The following is a 26,458-nucleotide window of genomic DNA, read 5'->3' on the forward strand; positions in this document are numbered from 1 at the left end:
ACAGAGGCAGAACAGGTGAGTATTCTTTTTATCCCGTGCTTTGTCTGTTGCCAGGGAAGCACCAGCTAGGTAAGATGCTGTGGTTCCCAGTCCCTGTCAGACACCTTATTACAGAATCTTACATCGTCACGTGTATCAGAGTAATCATCCTGCTGCAGGGGTAACATTTCCATTTCCACTTCCACTCTTCTGTTTACTTCCTGGGCAGGTAGAACAAGGAAATCACTGCATGGAGCAGAATGATCTCCTCTGTCACACAGAGAAGCACTATCTTATTTCCGTACAGTAGAACAAATACCATGTCTTTTTAATAAATAGGAGTACTAGTGCTGGTATTTCTCATTACCTACTGAAATACGGCTATTTGGAGCAAGAGACAGCACTAGAATGTTTGCTACCATTCTTTAATAAAATCAGAGTCCATGAACCATAATATAATACCTACATTAGACCATCCTCTATGTGGTGGAACTAGAAATGTGTCAAGACCTTTGACTGTAATGTAATAGCATCTGTCATCTCCAGAATTTAATGGAGAGTGACACTGAGGAAGAAAATATTGTTCTTTGCAGTATTCCACACATCAGAGAGAATATTTGTGAGTATAATGGAGTAGATTTCCCTGAGCTGTCTGTACCACACACACTGGTACACAATGTACTGCATTGATCATCTGCACTGTGATCTTTCCTCTTTCCCAACTTTGGTGTTCTAAGACAGGCTGATAGTGAAAAAGGAATGAGCATTTTGTTCATTTTTAGGGCACTGTGGACCTTTAGCTCTTTACCCCTACTAAGAAGGTTATTGATGGCAATTGCAATCTCCTGTCATGTCCTGGATTACACTACAGGAAAATACTTGACACTGAGGCAAATCCTGCTCTGGACTGAAATTAAAGCAAAAAGGGTCAGTTTGGGTTTTTTTCTGAGTGTCCTGCATCCCTTTCACATGCATGTTTATATACACAGCTGCCTCGTGAGGCTCCGTTCATCAATAACTGCAAGCAAAATTCACCTCTAACTACACCTGCATTCGCAGGTACTCACACTGCAGGGAGTACAAACCCATTGCCACTTAGACTTCTCTAACACCTGATCTCCAGGTATCACAGTTTTTCAACTACACAGCATATATGCATGCACAAGTATAACTGCTACTAGAAATGTCATGCCAGTGTCAGTATCAAGTCAGTTGTGTCAGCACCACCAGTGTTCCAAGGCTGGCACAGTTACCCAAACCCATTCAGAACAGTTCTTACTGACCACACTACAGGGCAGTTTACAACCCCCCCTCGGCTTCTGTTCCCAGAAATTGGAATAGAGCATCCTGTGAGCACATGTGGTCTCACAAAATATAATCCACAAAATACAAAAATAATCCAATAAAGATTCTCTATCCAGACAGTCTTAATATTGAGCTCTCAGCAACCATACATGAAGAGGGAACCTTCTAATTGTTGTAATGTAGATTATTTTTTAAAGAGTAAAATAATGCGAAGTCTCACTAATAAAATTTATCTTGCAACTCTAGAAGTCTCCTGCCTTCCTTTGCATTAATAGAAGCTACACTCATTGTCTCCACTGCTGGAGGCATTATGGGAAAGAAATTTAAAGAACAGAGTTAGAATCTCTTACACAAAGCAATCTCAACAACTTTCACAGAGGGTACCCTGTCAGGTACTTCAGATGTGGCTTCTAGAACTCTAGTAGAGCTTTAGATCCCTCAACACGGTCTAATGAAGCATTTACAAAGGGCATTCAAATAGTCCTCCAGTAGGGAGCTCAGGCAACTGTTAGGTGAGTGGTTTCTTGTGACAAGTGGGAGAAGCAATGCACATTTCTCGCCCGAGGTCATAAGCAAAGTGATGACAGAAATAAGCCTTGAATTTGGAAGTCCAGAGTTATGGTGTCCTTACCCCATTAAAATTATTCCCATTGCCTTCAAGAAGTGCCTATGTTGCAATAAGAACCAAGTGCTCTGCAGTTTTCCTTTTAGAAGGGGGAACAATATGTTCTTGCAGATGAGGAAAAGCTAAGCCTTGCTTCAAACTGATTCCTGGCTACAGGTCCCTGGCACACCTCTCCAAATCTGTTGACAATAAAAGGTAACTTTAATTTGACAGGAAGATGCTACAGGTTCAGCATCTTTAAAGAATTAAAGTGTCTTTTTCAATATATCCTAAAACCCACATCACTATTTGCCAAAATGGTAGACAGCTTTACACAAGAATAAAAAGGAGAGTTGTCAAAGTAATCTTTGAGGTGTCCATGAACCAGACAAAGCTTTTGGGAACAACAGTGGAGAAAGAGGAAGCCAACCAGCACTGCTGAGCTCCACAGGATCGCTCAGCACTGCTATGGAATCACAACCCACAGCTATTCCACAGCTGCTTCCCCCATCGAGGCAGGTCCTGGTAAATACGATCAGAGGCTAATCACTTCTACCCCGGGGACTTCGTGGCTGAACCTTTCTTCATTTGAGGGAGGGTCGGTTGAGGCTGAGCTTGGTTAGTCTCTAATGGAAGCTCTTCTGATAGGTGATTAGCTCTCCTCCAGGAAGTGACTTGGTGTTTGGGTTTCTTGCAAACCCCAGGGTTAGCAGAGGTCAGGGGATGCTGCACTTTCTCCAAGTGCCTTCATGAAAATAGCCCCACATACTTTCCATTTACAGCTGATCACCTCCATTATCCCCAAGCTAGGAGGAGATGATCAGCAATTGTTAAGTGCTTGAATCAGACTAATAGCTCACTGCTAATTCCCCCAGTAATGGGAATCTAAATTCCTGGTAAACAAACTGACTGCTTTTCACACACAGGGACGAATGCCAAAAGCCTAATATTAGAGCTCTGGAACTAAAGCTTTTAGAGCAATCCTGTCCACTCAGAGATGTTTAATGACATTATGTACTAAATAATTAGAAAATGAAGGCCCGCTTGGAATCAATGGGTTACTGTCTAATTAAGATGACAAAGGGGCTCTACCCTTTTTTAAACAAGTTTATACTAAAATGGTGTACCTGATAAATGGTGCTGATAACTATGTCTTTACCTTTGGGCAGAACAAGCAGACATTAAGCTAGCACAAAATAATTGTGTGATTTTTGGCTCATCTTTCTTCCCCTTGGTCTCTCCTGTTTTCCTGTAAGGCATGTGATTCAGCTGTTCCTCCCCCCATCAAATGACAGAATTTATTAAGCAACATTCAAATCACTTATCCTGATGGAGATAAAACCATCTTTGCCTTTGCTTTATTGTATGGCCACAGTCACAGAGTTCACACCCACAAGATGCTTGAAGAGCTGAGAGTTGTGGACTGGAGCTTCTAGAAGCACTTTGCAAGAACTGCTCGTGAGCTTCTGAACACAGGAGGAGATTATCTACGCACAGAGAGAACTGTAAAAAGACTGAGAAATGTTCTACTGATAATATGGCTGAATTAAAATTAATTAGCAAATCACGTGGCATCCTTATCTCCAAACTGGAGAGACATGGGTTTGAAGGGTGGACTATTCAGTGGGTAAGGAATTGGCAGCCAGAGAGTTGTGGTCAATGGCTCTGTGTCCGGGCAGGGCGAACAAAGTGCCACTGTACTCTCCTCCTTTTCACTTTCCCCCCCGCCACCAGTCTAGCACTTAAATTGCCTTTTCTTCTATTTAAGTTTGCCCATTAGATGCTGTCATTATAGGTCACTGAGCCCCATTGCAAGAAGCTGGAATTTCTTTAACCATCTGCACGCAGTTACTTGTTCTCCAGCTTTCCAAACCATCAGCTTTTTCTTTTTTTTTCCTCTCCCTGAAGAATCTTTTGATTAACTGAAGTCAATTTTGCTAAGTGCTAGTGGCTCTAAGAAGCTTGTTTTGTCAGTGATCCCCAGGGCTCCATTATGTTTTCGGGGCTACAAAACAGGAATTGCTCTGTCTTTCTGTAGAAATGTGAGATTAGCAGCTAATTCTTCCAACCTCCAGCTCTTTGGATTTCACACCCATAATTCCAAGTCAGGGTATGTGCATTTGTTATGACAGTTCTAGCAGAAATTAGCTAAGAGATTTCCCATCTTTTTCTCAATTTCCACCCATTCTTGTGCACAATTTTTAAGGCACAAGGAATCCAGATCTACAAATACATTACACAGCTGATTGCTATTCTAGTCCCAACTGGGAGCTGCAGTGGTATCGCAACAGAAGGACTGGTGTGCACTGAACATTCTGAATATACAAGCACAAATCACAGTGTAAAGGGAATAATACAGAACTACAAATCACGGAGCAAATGCCAGTTTTATGGACATTTTCAACACAGGAAGGCCCTTAGACAGAGAAAGATCATGACTTGTCATGAAACAGCTTGCTAAAATGTTGGGAGTAATATCTGAGCAGTTTTATTCACACTATGTAGGACATAACATCCCCCCCACGGGGTTGAAATGCTAACATTAGGAGCTCAAGGCTGGACTGTCTTCTCAAGGCATCATCAAGTAACATCTTCCAGCTGGTAAATCAGATACAATAAAATGGTAACGAAATGGAAAGATGATGAGCTGATCAATTTACTAAATTGTTTTTCATTTGTTTTTGATTGACCTCAGTTAGAAGATGTCACCAGGAGCCCTACTATTACTAATGATGGCATAGTATTGCCCAGGTATCCACCTGAGTCTGTATTTTAATAGAGGTTTTCAAGCATGAAGTTTTCAATTCAGATTCCAGTTGACTGTGTTAAGGTATTTCCAAGACTGAGTCTAATACACTGTTTTATTTTTCTTCTTGAGATATCTTCTGTGGTTTAGTTCTGATTATATCTTCAATCAGCAATGCCACATAGACACAAGTAAAAATGATCTGCACACTTGCTAACCTAATAATTCACTTCTGCTTTTGGGTTAAAAGTTCATATAATTTGTCTGACAGGAGACTGAAGAAATTCTCCACGAGATTTTTTTTCCTCCCAACTGCTCAGTGCCAACCACTGCAATTCAGGACTCAGAGAATCACAAAATTGGTCAGGCTGGAAGGGACTGCAGTGGGTCATCTGGTCCCACCTTCCTGCTCAAGCAGGGTCATCCCAGAGCACATCACACAGCATTGTGTCCAGATGGCTCTGGAATATTTCCAGTGAGGGAGACTCTCAAATAGTACTCAATGAAAAAACCCAACAACATTTTAAACAAAGAGCAAGAAAGCAGCTTCCTCCACCGCCTGTCACTGAAGCTTCTACAGAGGTAAAACCAGAACAGAATCCTGACTTCCCGTAGTTTTTCCTGAGACTCACAATCTTCTCCCAAAGGAAATGGGCAAACACATAGCTGGCAACAGCCCCATAATGAACCCAAACAGCTGCTCATGATGAGCTTCTGCAAACTAGTGTCTTTAACTTGTTATGTGATATATATATAAAAAAATTTATTTTGCAGATGTTGAAATCAATATTTCCCTGTCTGAGAATTGGTGTTTGTAATTCTGGCAAATTGGAAAGGGCAACAAGCAGATTGTCTCTTCAGAGTCTAGCAATGGTTTTAGTTTGATTTAAGTCCTTTATATGTGATGACCTAAAATTTCTGATTTCATGACCTAAAACATACAAAATGACCCATTTGTCCTCAGGTCTTCATAGCCCATCTTTATCTCCATTTACACCTTTTTTGACAGCCACAAATCAGTCAAAGGAGCTAATAATCCATGGGGAAGGAATGCATAGAAAAGCATCCAGTCAGTGAACCAGCTCTGGACAGGCTTCCCAGCAACATAACTCCTGGACACACAGGCAGAAATGTAGACAGTGGGAAGATGAACCTGCTTTGCAAGGTATTTAAAAGCAAAGTCAATCCTTTACATGGTCTGTTTTGCACAGACTGAGCTAATCTGGACAAAATCTGAAATAAAAGGACACATTTCATAACACAAACAAGTGGATGGCTTCAAGCAAGGGGCTCTTTTTCAGCCTAATGCAGATGTCAGTTAATTAGAGTAGAAGGTTATATCATTAGCAGCCAAATCGATATAAAAGGAATTAAGAGCTTGAATAGCAAGCTCCCCTGCTTTCCAGCACAGCACCCGGGGCTGTATTTAGCCAAGATTCAATACACATTAGCGGACAATCACTGTAGTCTTGTATGGGGATGTCTTCTTGAAATACTTTAATTGGACTCTCTAGTGTTATCAGTGCTAAACAAGATGTCAGATTAACGTAGAAGCCCTTCCCAAATGGGACCAGCAGCCCACAGGCTGGAGAAGCCACATTTACTTCTATTAAAACCTCACTGGTTTCCCAACGTGTATTAATAATATTATTTTCACAGTTAACCTTAAGAAAGAGTGACTGAAAAGCATCTTTGCATACAGCTGCTCCATCTTGTAAAACTCAGCCACCCTCATACTGGCAGCAGCAAAATCCCCTTTTTGCCATTTCAGTCCCAGGCTTCATTACTCAAGAGCCCATCAGTCACACCAGACCCACAGTTTTGACCCTGAATTTAACACCTCTGCAGAGAATACAAATCCATATTGAAATAGGCAAATGAAAAATACTCAGTTGACAACTCCTGTAGCTGGTGAGATTTGATACGGTAACATTTCACAAAGCACACGCTTCTCTGACAAAAATTTAACCCCCCTCCCATTCTGTGTGTTCCCTAAATAAAACTGCAACACTGCTTTGGTCCCCTGACCAGGGAGTTGAACTTTACCTTTAAAGGTAGCACACAGCAGCTGCACTACAAATTTCCTGCACAACAGAGTGGATGTTGCAAAACAAACCCAAACCTTCCACTGAAATGTTTTATCTTACAAGATCAGGAACAGGTAGATCTACAGGAGGACAGTACTGAAAGAAATAAGGCTCGTGTTCCCATTACAGAGGTGTGTAAAACCTAGGGCTTTGACATTTCAAGCAGAATAGGGGGTAAAATTAGCTCTATCTAAAATGCCACAGAATATTTAGTTTGAATATTCTCTGATAGAAATTTAAATTCCATAACTGACTCAGAACAGACAGCACTGCAGCTAGTACTGACTGGTACTATAATCTGATAAGAGTGGTTACAACATCCATGTGCTAAGGGAGACTGGAATCTGTAAGACAAACAACCACAGTGACAGGGAATTTTCATTATTCCTGTTTAGATGGGCAAGCAGGACACCATGGAACATTACAGCAGACTGAGAAACACATTAACTTTTTATTGTTTAAAGCCTTTTCAAGACCTATATTCTTAAAATGCACGCATCTCTACCTCTCCTATAAACCCCCATTCCCAGGAGTTTATTGTAGGACCTTATTAGATAGTTTATTTTCCCACATTTCACTTAAGCATAAAAAGGAGAGTGATAATTGACAGCTCTTCCCTCCCCTTTTCTCATGTCAAATCTCCATTCTTTCATGCTTAAAACAGGACACAAAGTTTATCTCTAGATTTCAGTGTCTTCAACCAAAAACCTTTTCAAAACTGGTAACTGCTTATGCAAAAGTATTCACACTACAGCACAACTTATGATTTTGGATTACAACTACAACTGCTACTACACACTTTCAGTTGGTTTAATATCCTGTACACAAAATTTTTGGATACTGCAGACTACCCAAACTTTTAAAAAATCTGTCCTGTTGTCCCACCCTGTACAATTCTTAATGACTTTATTTCTAATAGACTGTCATCTCAAAATACATGCTCTTTCACAAAGTATCTTTCACCAGCCTTAACTTTATCTGTGGCGTTAACAGAGTAAATTGAAAAGAGTGACTTCATGGTCAAAACCATCAGAAAGGTTTTCACAAGAAAAGCTGGGAAACAAAAAACATGAAGAGTCATTCGAGGTCTGGGGAGAATATATGAATTACTATGTTATATAAAGTAGAAAGAGCTGTTTACCACTGGACTTTCTGAAGTCAGTGTACAGAACAGAACCTCTGAATAAGCAAAATGTTCCAAAAGTAAAGAATCAGCAGCGCTCACTGCACAATGTGACTGTCAGGAAAAAAATTACAGTGTAGTCTAGGAAGAAAACTGACATTCACTGCATGGCACCTTCTTGCTGAAGGTATTGCTCAATTAACCCCCAGCTACTACTGGTTTTTAAAACTATGTCCCTGAAAAATGCATTGCAAAGATCAGCTGTCCCTTATGCAACTTCTACAGAACACAAAGTGCACAATTGCCCAACAACATAAACACGTAGCACTGTCAATCTCCTGCTGACAAGCAGCACGTTCACCCAAATTTTCTCCATTCAGAAAAGCCCCCAAACTCAAAACCAAACCAAACAAACAAACAAGCAAAAAACTCAAACCAACCAAACAAAAAAGTCCAAACAAAATCACAAGGGGAAAAAAAAAAAGAAGAAAAAATGACAAGTCCTTCTAGGGAATCATAGAAGCATTTTAATAGAGAAGACATTATGATACAATAAATTACATCAAGGAAGTGTCATGCCTATCAATAACTACCTATCAATTCACAAAATACATGGACACAAGGAATCAAATTACAGACTATGGCTCCATTACTGACTTCTGTAGAGTTTGTTAAAAGAGCTTTTTAAATAACAGTACCTTCAGATTCTTCACACAGACCACCAGAGTTTATTGCTTTTGCATGTACAGTCCAAAAAAACAACTCAGCTCAGTAAAAATTCTTAAGGTTATATCAGTGCAATCTGTATAGCTTTCAAATGTTATATCACTTTCATACCATGTCCTGGAAAAAACATGAAGCTGTTATTTCTCCCCAGTAATAAATCATCTAAGCAACGTAGTACTTTCTGTAATGGAAGAGCTACACACTGTATCTTCCATTACCTTCTGGTTTAATTAAATGTTCCTTGAATAAATCTTGTGCTTACACTCTCGTGACATGCTACCAGGGCCGACTTCTCCATTTATAAACTGGCTGGATTCAGTCCAATCACCCCTGCTTATTGTACCTGTCACTCACAGAAAACTCCAGGCTCTCAGGCTCAGTCCTCCTTGAACCCTTCTTTGCTAGTTATTAATTCTATATGTCTGTAGAAGTAAATTAATCATGCAAGCTGTGTACCAACATACCCCTTTTAGCTTGCTTCTCTGGAGTGGCCAAGAGGTTGAAGGAGGAGAGGACACCAAAACTTCTTGAAGTGAAACTACTAGAATAAATTCAGTTTATTAAGCAGGAACACAGGCACTTGATTTAGGTTCAGTTTTCAATTAGGCAGAAAGCATGAAAAGCCTCCTCTTCCCCTTTGAATACATGGGAAGATGACTTCAGACAAGCTAGAGCAATTTTAAACCCCAAGAATCCTTCAAATGACTATACATTTCTAGCCCACTGAAACACCACGGTGATTTAAGCTTTGCTTTTAGTGTTAACAGATGAGAGCAGAATGTATGTTCAGCTGCCCTGCTTCAGGAGATGAAAGGATATGTCTCAGAGAGGATGCTGTAGCAGTTTAAATCACTATTAATGATTTCAGTCATCTGACCAAATGCCACTATGCAGCCTTGGAAGAGAAGGCATCAAGTGCCACAAGAGCTCTTCCAGATCATGTCAGCACAGAATGAGAATAAGCAGTAAACCCAATGCCACTGGCAGCAAACTTAAAGTGGCATTTTTCTTTCCTGAACCAAGGCAGTTACCAGGAATTTCTGTAATGTTGTATTTTAATATGCACTCCACAATGATGGGGAATCATCTTAGCTTTTAATGACGATAAGAAAACTAAAGGAATCCACTTTTATTGAAAACATCCCTACAAATTCCCTTATATTGCATATCTATTACATTAATCCAGTGGGGTTTGTGGGGATTTTATATTTCCTGCTCTTCAAAGGGAGGAAAAGAGGCATAATCCATGCACATGTTTAAAATACTGTAACAACTCAGGCACCAAGGCAAAATTCACAAAACTCTCTCAGAAACAGTTTAAAAGCATGGATTGTGGAAATTAGGTACTTCAATGGCTAGAAATAACACTCAACATATCAGTGCTGGAGTTAAACTGAAGGTTCCTATTACCTCAGTTTCTACTGACCTGTGGAAAATTCCCAGGAAACAAGCTGTCACAGATTGGGGGTTTTGGACTTTCTAATCCATCATAATGCAGCTAGCACCAGACAATTTAGATACACTAAATTCTGTTTCAGAACAGCATCACTCTCAAATAAAGAAAATAAAGTCAATTATGTGCAGAACATACTTTAGTAATATTTAACTTAATTTTCCTCAGGATGTCTAATAGGATACACTGATACATCAAGGAAATAAATTTTGCATTTGTAACAGATCCAGTGACAGCAGACAACACTTTTGCAGCAATTTATCAGCTCCTGTAGGAGTAAAGGACAACACACAACCCAAGAGTTCTGCTTGACATCCTCCTTATATCCTCCATTTTCATACCTGCTGAACTTTTACTTATTCTGGCTATTAAAAACAAACAAACAAAACCAACCAAAAATAACCAAACCAACCAAAATAAAAACAAAATCAAACCCAAATCCAACCCAAACCTAGACGACTCTCTTCATTCTATCATCTTGCTCAGATGTTACAGTTAGGATTTCTGCTCTTGAGCAGTGATGACGGTGCTCTTCAACTCTCACAAGCTGTCCATAACTGCCAAGATAAGCTGTTTTTCAAGGTAAATTCTACACAGGCATCCAGAGTACCAGCATCTTTAGCATGTTCAGAAGATGCTGATCACACCCATTTGACTACTACCCACCTCTGTTTTGTTTTGTTCTACAGTACATACAATTCTACTTTGCACTATGCCTCGACAGGAACTGTTATGCAGAAAACATTCTTTTGCTGGAGAGACACTTGTTTTGTAGCAGCTATTTAAAGAACTGTTTTTTCCTTGATGCAGTATGTAGAAAGCATTAATCAACAGTAAGGTTCCAAAGAACATTAAAGAAATACAAAAAGAACATTAAAGAAATATTGTGTTTTGTTTGAAAAGATCAAGTTGATGGTGACATCCTTCCAATGAAATACATCCTCTCAGTAACACGGATGCAAAACGGAAATGCTACCAAGCATTCTGATTTTGTGATGCACTGAGCAACCATAAGTCTCTCTTACAGTCAGGAGGAGCTGTGGTACCGGTCATTTAGTTATTTTGTAAGGTGAAAATTACTGCTCCAATTTTTATAAAATGCTGCTGCCTTAAAACATAGTAATGGATTGCTGGCCACTGTAAAACATCCTCCTTTGTTCTCAAATGGAGAATACGTATAATGGAAAAGGAGAAAGAAGTGTCTGGACAGACCAAATATAAATAAGGATTTGCAGAAAGAATTTTTAAGTTTCCTGACATTAGAAATCTGTTCTCACTTGCTCACACATAAGAAAACTGCCAGCAGCTTCAACCACTATTTTACTTCCATGCTCAGTTCTTAGAGGGAGAGGAGAAAAAAAAATCCTTGCATGTCAATAACTTCTACTTATTCCATCATAAAGTTTCACCAATAACGAAAGGGGCAGTTCTGCCTTCCCAAATTCAGTTCCCTTGTTCTCAACTCCGGTAGCCCTAGGAAAAAACAGCAATGGATTTGCAGCTCAATTAGTTTTTCATTACTGCCTTGGTATACAATCATCAGCACCGAAGGGAGGATGAAAGGTGTAGGACTGACATTCTCAGCACATGTCACATGCCTGGGCTGTCAGACAGTGGGACCTCAGCCCTGCTGGGGCCATCAGCCAGCCCAGATTCCTCCTTCCACCAGGAGACAAGCAGCACCAGTGCCTGTGTGTGTCTCCAGACCCTTCTCTCCTCCACGACTCCCAGGACAGACAGCACCACACTAAATGTGACCCAGTCGAACTAATCTAGTTCCTACAATTCAGTCTGACCATAATTTTTGCCCACTGGCTAAAACAATTGTCTTGGTCTCTTGAAAGGAGAGCAACTCCATTCTCCATTGAGTCGGGAACTGCAGTTTAGCAACAATCTGAGGGCTCTTGAATAACAAAATCCTAAGCATCTGCACGGTTCTTTAGAATCTCACTGTGATATCCTGGGGTCTTAGTGGGCATTATGCTTGCTGGTTTCCTCAGAGCACATGGGCTGGGTATGCATGCATAACTGCTAATACTTTCCAGCTCATCAGAAGCTGCAATTAAACAAAATCTCTCAAAATCAGAAAATATATGGCATGAGTCAATGAATTTCTCAGATATAAAGAAGTGATTTAGGCACAGTAAACACTTTTGCTGCATTACTCCAGGCTCCTAAGAGGCATTTTATGTCACTTCATCTCAATTAACCTCCTAAGAAAACAATTCACATCTAAACAAGAGAGAGGCGAAAAAGACATTACTGACAATATACAAAAGCCTACTGTGATGTCATAATGCTGCATTAATTGAGTCATAGGCAGATTTCCTGGAATTCAGGTTTGAAGCAGGAAAGCAGGAGATATAGACAGAAGAAGAGCTATGTGCTGAATCACAGGAGAAGTCTTTTTTTATGTCAATGAAGTTATTACTGCTAAAAGATTTCCCAACTGCACTGTAACACATTATCCAGCTTCAAAATGTTCCCCATGTCTCAATTTTGCACATAATGTAAATGAATACTACAGTAATTCTAACTCTCTCACAGTATTTTTGTGTCACAATATGCTTTTCTATCTCCTTACTTCCAGACAACTTACTGTATACTCCTACCTGCAACTCCCTATTGTTCCAGCACCACCTTTTCATAGCAGCACTGCCAGAAATAACCATCAGTATTTGCTACAAAAATTTAAGACACTTTTTTCATTATGTTACACTGCATTCCACCCAAGAAATGTATATCAAATCCTACCTCCTACCCCTCTCCCCAAGTTGCAGTCCCCATCAGAGCTGTGTGGGCCCCTCAGTCCCCATCAGAGCTGTGTGGGCCCCTCTAGTCCCATGGTCTGATGCTATCTGTAAACCTGGAGTTGTTTAGACATTTCTATACCCTCTATGTTTTTCACTCCTCTTCTGCATTTTAACGTTCATTCTGAAGAAAAGATTAGTGTGGTGAGGAGAACTGTGAAGAGGTTATTGAAACCACAAATGCTCTGGAAGTATCCAACCAGGACAAGTGTATTGGTAGCCTTGGCACACCCTTTCCCCCACAGCTCTAGTGTTCCTCTCTGTGCTGCTCCCTCCTTTACAGGGACCATCTACCGGGATCCAAGCAATCCCACTCCTATTTGCTGGTGCTGCTCTATCAACCTTCTCATATATCCTCCCAATTTCCTATCGGCCTTCCTCCTGTTGCCAGTTTTGTCTCTCACATTCCAAGAATGGCTCTTCCCCTTCTCTCCAGGACTGTACTCTCTCTAAGCACTACACCAGGAGTTCAAGGATTGGCAGTACCAACCAGGGGGACTAGACATGGGCTAATGTTTCCACTGTCTACATTGACTACTGATGACTTCCAGCCTACACCAGGTCACTTAGAGAGCTCTAACGTATGCTAACATTGAGCATACAATACAGCCTAGGCACAAATATAACTCTAATTTTATTAGAAATAACTCATTAACTCCTAGAAAGAAGAAATATAAATGATATTGGAAAGAAAAACTTGTCTGCATGGCATTTGACAAGAATCCCCTTAAACAAATAAAAGTAAGTCCACATGACCTGTGTCACAGAGCTGATGCAAATCTCAGGGGAACCTTTTGCACTTCTGACAAGCAATCTCCTACCTTTTGAAACTATCCACATTTGGTGACAATTTATTCTTTGGTGTCGATGTAAATCAAGTATAAATGGTTTCCCTCACACCCTAGGGTCACATGGTTTCCAAGTTTTAATGTTAATGATGTCCCAGCAGACTACAAAAGCAGAAGTGGGAGTTGTATTAACTCATAAGAGAATACCACCAATAGTAGAAAAGATGTTCTTACTACATCAAATTTTTCAGTGTAAAATTATACAGGAATGTGTAACCATAGCTGATTTTTAAACAAGTTAAAAAGCACAGTTTTATAGCATCATAATAAAGACGTTGAATTCAGATAATGCAGAATTTTCTCTAACTGTCAACAGATGAAATTCACTATATTGGCAAGAACACTTCACTTGGCAAAGGCCACTTACATTCGATTTCATTGAGCATCAGCTGTACCTCTGAAAATTTTAACCTTGGAAAAAAAATTCCTTTTAAAGCACTTGCACAACCCCCTGGTATGATGGACACAATTCCTGCCCTTCCATTACCAACCTTCATTGGTTTTGTCACTGTGCTTCTGTGAGGGACTAGAGACAGTCTCATCCAGGTGACTGTGCAATAACATGAGGAACAGATTCCTGCTCTTCCAAGAGCACCCAGTTAATACTGCTCAGTTAATCTGTATCTCCCCAAGATTTTATCTGTTTTCATGCACAGAGGATTTAATTAGTCCCGCGCTCTAAAAGCCATCCCCGTGTGTCACTTCAAAGACCCATCTATTACAGAACGGAATGACAGGAGGAATTACGAGTTCTCGTTATGAAGCACGTCGTGAGCAATTGAATTATCGAACTCCTAGCCAACATGAACTCTCCTTTCACCTGCTTCTTGTTGCTTCGAGAGCCCAAAGCGCCATCTCCTGCTGAGCGTCTGGAACCACAAATAGCGATTTCGGCAGCCCGTGAACTGCTGCGGGGACAGCGATTCGCACGCTCAAACCCGTCTGGTTGGGTACCAGCAAACAAACACGTTTTCTCACTGAACGGCTCGGTCTGTCACAGCCGCCAGAGCGCTGCCCGTGGAGAGGAGCAGTCACAGGAACAGCTGGAGCACAGCTGCCCAGGGGCACGCACCAGGAACAGGACAAAGAGCGTATTTTGCCCAGATTTCAGCAAGCAGCCAAGTAGCGCTTTGTGCATTTTTGCAGCAGGTTCCATATTTTGTATTGAGATCCCACCTCAAGCCTATTGTCCCAGTTTCCAGCAGGAATAGAGCAGGTGACACCCAGTGGAAACGGAAGATAAACAGACCTTGATAAAATTACTTCATAGACCTCACACAAACAGAGGTTGGTTGGTTTGTTTGTTTGTTTTAAATCGCTCATTTTATTAATGTAAAACTAAACATCCTTACATTAAAATCAGCACAGAATCATTTAGGCTGGAAAAGAATTCGAAGATCATTGAGTTCAACCAATGGATCGATATAATTATCATACAAATATCAAATACAAAGCTCAGGAGCATAGAACACTAACAGCTGATCCCCAGGATTAGAGAACGTAACAGAGACTGTAAGGACAACCAAAATTTATCATCATGTAGCTGTAAAATTAAGTACTTTATTAGAAATTGCTAGACACAGAATTTATGTGTTGTAGACTACACATTTTAAAAGGAGAGTGTTAGCAATACAACTCATGTATTTTAGTAAGGTTGGAAGTTCTCAAGGGAAAGTGAGCAATTAAAGAAGTAATTTGAAGGACAGTTTCATGCTACAGAATGTTTATGGCCTTTACCCTCAGAGAAAATAAAATTCCCCAAAAAATGTAACCTGCAAATGACATAAAAAAATTAATTTTCACACTACTGTTCCTTTATTTCTGTTTTAAAATTGAGAGTTAAAGCTGACATTCTGATCCTGGGATGAGCACACAGTTGTAGTATTACTTTTCTGGAAAGCTTAAAAAGTTGTGGAGCACAATCATCCCAAAGCAAGAACTTCGATTTCTGTACTGTTAGAGCCAAACACCATAATAAAGATATGTATTATTAAAGTAATCATACACTGAAAAGTAACTCCAGTGGACTTTGTAGGGCGTCACAGGAGAAATCCAACAGGAGAATAATTACTTATTACTCCTTATCTTTGCTACGGTGTTTGGCTCTAACAGTACAGAAATTGAAGTCCTTGAGGGGCAAAACGAAGAAGAAAATACAGAGTTAAAAGTACAGGCTCGAGAGACCACCATTAGGACTGACTCTACTTAATGCTCTTAAATTATGATTTTCAGCACGGGAAGCGGCAGCACGTGAGTGAAGAATCTTCAAACCACACTGAAGGATTGTCAGTAACGCTGAAGGGTTGTCAGTAACGCTGAAGGGTTGTCAGTAACACTGAAGTTCCTCGGCGAGGAACAATCAGATGGCCTTGAGGACCAGAAGCGGAGGGCAGGGAGTGTTTGTGCCCCGAGCGAGGAGCTGAACCTGCCAGGGTCGGTGTGCCCCGATCCCGGGAGGGCTGAGACCCCACTAATAGTCCTTGCACAGTGTTTGTGTGCTCCTGAAGACCAAATGTTACCGCTCACGTGGATTTTTTTTTTTTTTTTTTTTGGACTAGTTCTACTAAGGTGCCTAATTTTCCTGTGGAATGATGGGCGAATTGAATGTGAACAAGCCTTCGTCTTGTGAGCCCCAGCTTGCAGTGGGACGGGCTGGTTGGTAATGTGCGTTTTTAAATGGGTTTTAAAGAAACGGCTTTTGCTGCGAGTAGAATTTATGCTTTCATCAAGGTCCTAAAACCCGGCGGGAGTTTTAAGAAACTCACATGATTTCCCCTTGAAAGCAAAAGGAATTCACGTTGCCTCCTCCACACATTACTGAAGCAGTAAATCTCTAACAAAAGGGTTCACGGGAGGAAACGCAGGTATTTTAATCTCAAGAGTCTCTACCCGCGTTTCCTGACACACAGACGTGCCTCACAGCCCGCCCTCAGCGCCGAGACCCCGCCCTCAGCGCCCGCACCGGAGACCCCGCAGCAATGGCGGCTGTGGCCATGGCGCCCGCCGGCGGCGGCGGAGACTTCTCGGACCTGCGGGAGATCAAGAAGCAGCTGCTGAGCGTGGCCGAGCGGAGCCGCGAGCGGGGCCTGCAGCACAGCGGGAAGTGGTGAGCGGGACCGGGCACGGCGGGGAGCGGGAGCGGGGCCGGGCCGGGCGCGGCGGGCCCGGCGCCAGCGTGTTGTGTGAGAGGCGGCTGAGCGAGCCGGGGTGGTTCAGCCTCGAGGAGGCTCAGGGGGCTCATCGCTCTCTACAGCCCCCCGACAGGGGGTTGCGGTGGGGTGGGGCCTTGTCTCTTCCGCAGTGAGAGGACCAGAGGAAATGGGCCTTGGGCTGAGGCAGGGGAGATTCAGTGAAATATGGGGCGGTCGGGCATTGGAATAGGTTGCCCAAGGAGGTGGTGGAGTCACCGTCCCTTGGAGGTGTTCAAGGGGCGTCTGGATCTCGCCCTGGGTGATGTTTAGTGGTTCAGGGCGTTACAGCGGCAGTGCTGGGCTTGGACTTGACGGCCTTAAAGGATCTCCTGCGCCCCTGAGGTTGCTTTGATTGTGACATTCTGTGTCCCCCAGGGCCGCCGAGCTGGCGTTCGCGCTGGAGCCGCTGCCGCTGAGCGAGCTGCCGCCGCCGCCCGCGCTCACCGAGGTACGGCCGGGGGCGGGCTGCGAGCCCCGGGGAAGGCGCTGCGGCTCCCGCGGGCTGGGCCGCTTCATCCCAGCTCCCGCGGAAAAAATGCGATCCCGACCTCCCCTCGCAAAGCCCGCGGGCGGGAGGCCGGAACGCTGGGAGCTTCCCTTTCCGTTGCGTGGTCGGTGGGGCGGCAGAGCTGAATGTGCTTTCCCAGATGAAAGCGTTCTCTGCTGCCGTGTCCTGAATGAAGTACTCCGAAAGCAAAATCATTCCTCTTTACTGAGGTAAAAATGTACTCTAATACAAATTATGTTATGCCACTAAACTTGAGCTCCTTAGGGCACAAGAGAACCAAGTTGTGTGTCTCTATCCCCACCTCTGTAGGGGTACGGTAGGACTCATGGGTGTGTGCCTGTGCCTATAAGTTGCAGGAGTGTCACGTGTCATAAATGCGTGTCAAGGTATAGTTACCAAGGAAATGTTCTTGTGTATATTAGCAGGTTCATTTTCTTTGATATGGAATTCCTGAGCAGGTTTCTTGCTTGTGGTCGTTTGTACTTATTGGGCAGCTAATTCCTGCCTTCTGGCAGCTTGCACAATTTGTTTCTGGAATTTCCCTGTTTATTTTAAATGTTTCTGGCTAATCTGTTCTTATTATTTGAAAACTCCAGAATCTGATCATGTGAGGGAGCAGAGGGACTCTTCTGATAGTACTCAAACCATCTTTGAGGGCAAATAAACTAGTTTTAGCTTTTGGAGTAATTTCATTGATGTGTTTGTAACTGTGATCTTCCTAAAGTACGTTGGAGCTTCTCAGGTCTCAAAACTCCCGTGTGTCCCTGCAGGAGGATGCTCGTGACCTGGATGCCTACACACTGGCCAAGTCTTACTTCGATCTGAAGGAATATGACAGGGCTGCCTACTTTTTACGGGGCTGCAAGAGCCAGAAAGCTTACTTCTTGTATATGTACTCCAGATACCTGGTAAGGGAGAGGAAAAAGTTGCATTTTAGCACTGAACTCCTCTGCTTCTCACCCCTCCCCAGCATATCTTATTTTTTGCCTAATCTGTTCCAAATGACCACCTTGAGGTCCAAATTCTGTGTTGGGGGAAAGGAAGATAGGACTGTTCTTCGCAGGACTGTAATGTTTGTGAAAACTCACTTTACATGCCGCTGCAAGCACTGCAGTAAACATAGGGAATATGCTATTGTAATCTTGGATTTCCTCTCTATTCCACAGTCAGGGGAAAAGAAGAAGGATGATGAGACAGTGGATAGTTTGGGTAAGTCTCTGGTGTCAAGAAATACAAGACAGTATAACAAAACTCTACTGTCTCTTCATGTAAATCATCTTGGGTGTATGGCTTTCCCCTCAATTTTTTGGATAATAGTGTGCTGTAACATGATTTCTTTCATTCTCTTTCCATTCATTGGCTTAATTACAGCTTACAGATTTTCATCTCTTAGGTCGTCTGTTAAAGTAGGTGACCAGACTAAGTGATTTTCTTTAAAATAAGGAAAATATTCACAGGCTGGAAAGCCTTCATGTCGTGTCAGTGATGACTGTGAATGTACCCCAGACTTGGCAGCTGCTGTGGTGAGACTCCTGACTGAAAGCTCACTGTGTGACACTTTCTCTTCATGCAGGACCTCTGGAAAAAGGACAGGTGAAAAATGAAGCTCTGCGAGAACTGAGAGTTGAGCTCAGCAAGAAGCACAAGGCACGGGAACTGGATGGATTTGGCCTTTATCTGTAAGTGTCTGCATGCCTTTTTTATATATTTGTGTGGATATGCAGAGTTTTATGATTGTGATTAACCTGATAAGTCTTTTTACAGGTATGGTGTCGTGCTGCGGAAGCTGGACCTGGTGAAAGAAGCAATAGATGTATTTGTTGAAGCTGCTCATGTCTTGCCTTTGCACTGGGGAGCCTGGCTGGAACTTTGCAACTTGATTACAGACAAAGAGATGGTAAAACTTGAGAGATACCAAGATGTGTTAACAAATTCCAGAGTTTAGCCTGACTAAGTAACCAGTGATCTTGTTGCCACAAGATCGATGTTGCCCACTGCTTCATTCTATCAGGCAAAGCAATCCAAGACTAAATCATGTTGTTAAAACCCCTTTTTCTTCAATTGCTTGCCATACTGTAGCTTGAGAATCTTTATAAAGGCAGGGCTAATTTCTTTTCATTCACCCCAAAGTCGTTTAAGAAATGTCTAATTCATGTATTCTGAAATAGTTGTCACCAGGGTTATCACCTTGTCCCATGAAGGAGATCCTCCTAAGACTTCCTTTTTCTGAAGCTGAGACAATAATGTACACAAAGCCACACATATGAGGTGAATGGTGTCAAAGAACCAAACTTAGATATAAAACCAAAATAGATTGTTTTTCTTTCTGCCTGGAACTTATGAGTCCACTGCTGGAAGTCTTCAGTAAATTCTGGCTGATGAAGTATTTAAAGCAGTACAGGTGACACAGAGTAGAGCCTTACTGATTTGTTGAAGAGGGGAATTGCATTTTTTATGAGCTCATTTGGAGTCTGTTCAATTAGTTCCTTGAAAATAGTAATATGATATTGATGTCAAACATAGGAAGAAAGTGCAGTCTTTCGAAAGACTTCTGATTTTAATGGAGGAATGAGGTTAGTAGCTGAAGCGAGAGCCAGGTTATGTCAGATTTGACAATATCTTCACCAACTGACCAAATGGTTTCATTTTATCTGCAGTTTCGACAGTCATGGGAATAGTTTGGGAGTAACTAAGTAGAATGACATGGTCTGTATTGTACTGGCTTTTTCAGGCAGGTTGTCTTAGTGCTCCTTTGCTGTTTCAATACTCAGTTTATAGGCATTATTTAGTCTGTCCTGCAGAGGAACCTGATAGTAATTCTTGGTTCTATACTGCTCTTTTGTAGCTGGTCTTATGGTTTAAAAAAGCAATTGCAGGAAAGCCTCCTGCCTTGAGACCATCTGCTAAATCATGGGAGGGAAGATAATGGATTCTTTGCCACAGGTGGCTTGTAGAATGCTACTGATTGTCATCTCTTCCTCCTCTTTGGTTCTTGCTAGTTGAAGTTCCTGTCGTTGCCAGATACATGGATGAAAGAGTTCTTTCTTGCACACATTTATACAGAGCTACAGCTGATAGAGGAGGCCCTGCAGAAGTATCAGAGCCTCATTGATGCAGGATTTTCCAAGAGCACTTACATCATCTCTCAGATTGCAGTTGCCTACCACAATATTCGAGGTCAGTGACACTAACTAGTAGGAATGAGCCCCTTAATACAAACTTGGCATTTATAGTTCTTGGTGTCCCATCTGCTGTTCTTTCTTCAGATATTGACAAAGCCTTATCCATCTTTAATGAGCTAAGGAAACAAGATCCTTACAGGATAGAAAACATGGACACTTTCTCCAACTTGCTCTATGTAAGGGTAAGCACTCTTTCCGTGGCCTGTCCATACTTGTGGTGTTTGTCAGAGGTATGTTAAACACTGGCAATGCAGCTGGTGCTGTCTGGCCTCTCTGAATGCAACTTCCTGCTTCCCAACTCCATAGAAGAGATGTATGCATTGCTGATTGCCTAGGTTTTCTGTGAAAACCTAATGTGCTCTCTTTCTCATTTCTTTAATTTCTTTGTTTCTCTAGAGCATGAAGCCTGAGCTGAGCTACCTGGCTCATAATCTCTGTGAGATAGACAAGTACCGTGTTGAGACCTGCTGTGTCATTGGTGAGAGCCAGCTCTTTTACATGTTCTTATTTTGCTGTCTGCAGGCTGTGCAAGGAAACACTTGTGAAAGTCATCAGCCAGCAAGGCTGTCCAAACCACTTGGTGAATGTGGATTCAGGCAGCCCGAAAAGCAGACTGAATGACAGAATACCCTTTTCCCTCATTTCTACCAGTGCAGGAAGGAGACCTATGTACCTGAAAATCTCTTTATAATCTTCAAACTACAATGGAAATAATTGTGTGTCAGCACCAGGAAATTAATTTGTTAGATCATGACATTCCAAGGGGATGGAATCTTAAATTGATTGGTACAACTGGAAAAGGATTGACCAGAACACTGGATAACAGTGCTGTTAGGTCTCTTGAGGTCTGAATTAGATCTGCCTTTAATAGGACTCTTTTTATAATTTAAGTTAGGAGATAGTAGATAATACCTGTTACATCCTTTTTTCTGCTTCTCTATTGGTGTTGGGGTTTTTTTGTTGGTTGTTTGTGAATTTTAAAAATTTATTTAAATATTGTGACTTTTGCTTTAGGAAATTATTATAGCTTACGTTCCCAGCATGAAAAAGCAGCACTCTATTTCCAGAGGGCCTTGAAACTGAATCCTCGTTATCTGGGAGCCTGGACACTTATGGGACACGAGTATATGGAAATGAAAAATACATCTGCAGCCATCCAGGCTTACAGGTATCACTCACGTACTGCACAAAATGATGTTTGTGTCTGTAATAGTACCTTCTATTTTTTGTTAGTGTTTTGCTGAACTTGATGGCTTTCTGACTAGTTCATCTCCTTTTTTTTGACAGACATGCAATAGAGGTGAACAAAAGGGACTACAGAGCGTGGTATGGCTTGGGGCAAACCTATGAAATCCTCAAGATGCCATTTTATTGTCTCTACTACTACAGACGGGCCCACCAGCTCAGGTAGAGTTGAGAATGGAGCCATGTTTATCGGTCTTCATTCTGACATAGTTGCTACTGGCTAAGGAATTACATACAGGAAGTAAGTTGGGGAAGGAGAAAAAAAATCAATACTTTATGATTTGTGCAGTCTCACTGTTCCCAGTGCTTTTAGTTGTGTTAGTTAACTGTTAAAACTTTGTCAGTTAAATGCTGGGGAACATTGATCAGGAGTATGAAGGATGCTTTATGCAAGAGAGTAACATCCAGAGTCATCCAGACTCTGCCAGCTGTAGATTATTTTTTTTCTCTGACTCCCCCCCACCTCACCCTGAGATCAGCTGGCTGTCCAATAAACTACATTAAGGAATTGCTCTTTGTTGTGACCCACTCCAGGAAAAGGTGGGGGATAACCCAGGTTCTTATTAATAAATTCTTGATCCGTTGGGGCTGGGGGAAGGAAGGCCACACACTCAGAGAAGTTGTGAGTTATTATATACTTCCAGCTCAGGTGGGAATGCCCTGTCCCTCCCCGGGGTTAGGAGTTTTTCCATGGATAGTGTCACAGGCCATGCCATGAGCCCCCAACATCTCCATGCAGAGTTCATGTGAAGGGCATGGCAAAAACGACTCTTCCCGCCTTTCAGGACTCTACCCCTTGGCAGCACTGGCGGGGGGACAATGGGCCCCGCTGGGTGAGCAGCTCCCTCTTCTCAGCCTGCAAAATTTCCCCTGGCAATCCTGGAATGTGTAAACCATTAACCATTTCAGTTTTTTGCTCTTTTACAGACCAAACGATTCTCGTATGCTGGTTGCTCTAGGAGAATGCTATGAGAAACTCAATCAGTTGGTGGAAGCTAAAAAGGTGAGAACTGATGTATGAGACTTTAAGGTGTTTCCCGGGACAGTGGGTGGAATCACAGCAAAATTGTGGAGCTAGTGCTACCCACACTGCACACAGCTGGAATTCATTCCTGTTGCAGTTACAATTTCTGTAATGTAACTAGAGCAGCTGGTAAATAAGGAGTTGTTGACAGATACCTGCCCCTTTTGCTGACAAACCCTGTAGTTTTCTGTTGTTTACTTCTGTGCTGGGGTCCTTTTTTGCTGTGCTTGACTGACTTTCCTTCCTTGACAGTGCTATTGGAGGGCTTATGCTGTGGGAGATGTGGAGAAAATGGCACTTGTGAAACTTTCCAAGTGAGTATGTACTGTCACTGAACTGTCAGGGTTGTGCAAAATGTGTCACACTTTGATACCTAATGGTAAAATACTGAATGTAAATGAGTGGAATTGCTGTTAGGGAGTATTACTTTTGGAGCTGTGTAAGAACTGGTGTCTTTAGGTCTGTAGTGATTGCAAATTCTGGTGTCCAGCTTTAGCTTTAAGTTTCCATCAGGATAACTAGAGGGAATGATAGCATAATGCGGGTTGCCAGGCACCTCTGAATCCTGAGGTGATTTGAGCAGGCACTGCTAGCAATTGCATTTGTTGTATTGCAGCTTAAAAGCAATCCATGATGGTAGATGATGTACAAAATTGTAGCTTGATTGATTTTATTTTTCCTCTCTAGTATATGGTTGTAACACTGGAAAAGGGTCTAATGTGAAATAAATGTGAATACTGTGACATCAGCACTAATTTTTTTTTTGTGGGGATAAAGTAATATAAAGTGGTGTATATATATATAATATATATATTATATAATTATAAAATAAAGTGGGAAAAGTGAAGGGGAAGAAAAAGGGCAAGTGAAAGGTGAAGCCACTGTACAAATTTGGGATGTAGCAGAGGATGAAGGAGCACCGGAGGAAGTAGCATGTAAATAGAATGGCAAAGGTCTGATAAAAGATTTAAAATGTAGCAATATAAGCAAAGGTCCCTGCTTTGGTTGTCACTGTTTTGGGCAGTCAATATTTGACTGCCTCCCTTCCTGCCAGCCTGAATGTTCTCAAGCTGGATCATCTCTTTCCATGAAGGGCAGTACATGGCGCATGTCCTGCAAATTCTGAAGGAAAGGCTTTAGTCCAGGTCAGGTTGAGCAGGTACTTTCTTATAGACCAAGAAGGTCTTCAGTAGTTCAGGCTTGTTCCAGTGACCCACTTTTCTCCTTTTCTAGGCTGCACGAACAGCTGAATGAATCTGAACAGGCAGCTCAATGCTACATCAAATACATCCAGGATATCTATTCCTGTGGGGTAAGAGGATAACTTGGGAAAAAAGGAGAAGTAAACATGGTGTAGAACTATGTTGCAAAGCACTTACAGAAGGTGTTTTTTACCCCCCTCACTGTAGGAGATAGTGGAGCACCTGGAGGTCAGCACTGCATTCCGTTACCTGGCCCAGTACTACTTCAAGTGTAAGCTCTGGGATGAAGCATCAGCATGTGCTCAGAAATGCTGTGCCTTCAATGATGTGAGTAGCTGCACAGTCTGTGGTGCTTCTTGCTTAAGGGATCTATGACCTTGATCTTGGCCCCTCTCAGAGTCCTTTATGAGGGAGTGAGGGCTGTCTGCCATGCAGGTCACATCCTGAGTGGTGGTGGTGGTGTACACCTGATAACTAATGCTGCTTGTTTGATTGATAAAAGTCATGGAATATGGTGTAGATAGTGAAATTGAACCCCATCTCGTTGGTGTTAACTAAAAGAATTTGAGGCTCCACATGGCAGTCTTAAGGCTGCGGAAAGTCTTGGTGGTGAGAAGGTCACAAACTCCCACACACTGTGTAGTGATGGCACTCATAAAACTTCGTTTATCTCATCTTCTGTATGTAGATAGTGCAGAGGATCTAACAGTGCTTGGTGTTCGTGTGCAGCTCTGTATCCTGTGATGTTCTATATCTGTAAGTGGGCAGTTTGGGATTTTTAAGTCCAGCCATGAGTGCAGGGTGTTTGGCCTATCCTTAACAAAGCTGCCTGGAGCTCTGGAAAACCTGAATTCAGCTTATTTGAAGCTTTTCCAATCTACTTTTTTCTGTAATGCTTCAGTTGTTGATTGTTCTGCTCTCTGAAATACCCAAGAAATGTGCCACTCAGGGGAGTAAAAGGAGGAAGGACTAAACCAAAAAAAGTCACATACCTAAATGTTTTAAGGAGCAGAAGAAAAAAGAAATGAGGATGGTTTTTATAGCTTGTAGCCTTACAGAATGACAAACTACTCTAACTTACACTGTTTACATACTGAATTTGACCCAGAAACCACCCATTCATTTTGTTTTCTACAAATGAATTTCAGACTAGAGAAGAGGGAAAGGCCCTGCTGCGGCAGATCTTACAGCTTCGCAACCAAGGAGAAACATCGTCCACAGATGTTCCCGCTCCCTTATTCCTCCCTGCGTCACTGTCAGCCAACAACACTCCCACACGTCGTGTCTCCCCGCTCAATCTGTCCTCTGTGACACCGTGAACATGAACAGTGCTGATACCTCTGGCCTGTGCATTGGATGTGACGTGTGCAGATGGGACGTGTAACCACTTCTTTCTAGGGAAACTCCACCTTTGGTGCTGCCCTCCCATGAAGGGCAGCAGTTAGCAGAGCCCACAGCTGCAGACAGATGTGCCCCAACGGGCAAAGGGGCAGCCGATGTGAAAGTGCCTGTGCCGAGAATGTGAGAACCTGCTCCACTTCTCGCCACGTCATTCCGGCTAGAGGGGCAGATGTGTGCCAGTACACAGGGCTACTAACTGAGGTGTTGGAAAGAGGTTGTCTGCTGAAGTTAAAGTACATTTGAAGATTGATTCTGCCCCGTGACCTCTGGTCTTTACTGCATTTCTTTGGATGACCTCTTAGTGACATCACTGCTGTCCTCATCAGAGGCTGTTACCTGCTTGGCTACTTAATGGCTTTGGCTTGTCTTGAACAACATGGGAGATGTTTCACTAAAGCAATAGAATAGGCACTTGTATAGGTGCCATGTCTGTGTTGAAGGATTGACAAGTATCAGAGGAGTCCCGAGTAGCCACAGGTGACAGCTGTCTGGTGTTCTGTCAGTGGATCTGACAGATATTTTGGCTTTCAGTAGAAAAGCAGCCAGCGCGATGGTACAATTAAAAAACTAATGATGAAGTTACTGTCCTTGGGCTTCTTTAATGGTGCTGCTTTCATGTGTACTGTAGCAAATGGAATTGGAGGAACCACAGTGGATCATTTTGTTGAGGCAAAAAGATAATTATGCCTTTGTTTCAGAGTCGGTGTCCTTGTTCACCCCTATAAATTTATTATAGCCTTGTCCCTATGGCTGTGGTGTGATTTTAATCCAGGACAAAGCATTTTAAAAGCCCTTTGCCACTGACCTGCAGCTTCCTGTGCTTCGTGAGACCGCTTGTATGGGTGGGTACACCAGGAAACCTGTGGGTCACCCTGGACCCTCTCTATGATGCACGTGCATAGAGCAGAGGGATCCCATGTTCTTGGTTCTGGGCATCCCTAGAAATTATTGCTCCATAGCACCCATCGAACCAGCATTTCTACAGCAGATGGTTTTAAACAGAACAACTGGATCTTGATATATT

General features: G+C 42.3%; 1 protein-coding gene across 1 annotated transcript; it reads left to right on the forward strand.

The window, feature by feature from the left end:
* The first annotated feature begins 16,647 nt into the window (after positions 1-16,647).
* On the forward strand, positions 16,648-26,181 carry CDC23 (cell division cycle 23). Its single transcript, XM_050312135.1, has 16 exons — positions 16,648-16,787; positions 17,248-17,320; positions 18,151-18,288; positions 18,547-18,589; positions 18,954-19,059; positions 19,145-19,277; positions 20,380-20,557; positions 20,647-20,744; positions 20,959-21,040; positions 21,577-21,730; positions 21,850-21,969; positions 22,735-22,810; positions 23,084-23,145; positions 24,065-24,143; positions 24,241-24,360; positions 25,182-26,181. Exons 1-16 carry the CDS (start codon positions 16,660-16,662, stop codon positions 25,350-25,352), a joined length of 1,761 nt encoding a protein of 586 aa, XP_050168092.1. The 5' UTR covers positions 16,648-16,659; the 3' UTR covers positions 25,353-26,181.
* Positions 26,182-26,458: the final 277 nt, after the last annotated feature.

The sequence above is a fragment of the Myiozetetes cayanensis genome, unplaced genomic scaffold (genome assembly GCF_022539395.1).
Source record: "Myiozetetes cayanensis isolate MyiCay16 unplaced genomic scaffold, myiCay2020 scf17, whole genome shotgun sequence".
Taxonomy (NCBI): Eukaryota; Metazoa; Chordata; class Aves; order Passeriformes; family Tyrannidae; genus Myiozetetes; species Myiozetetes cayanensis.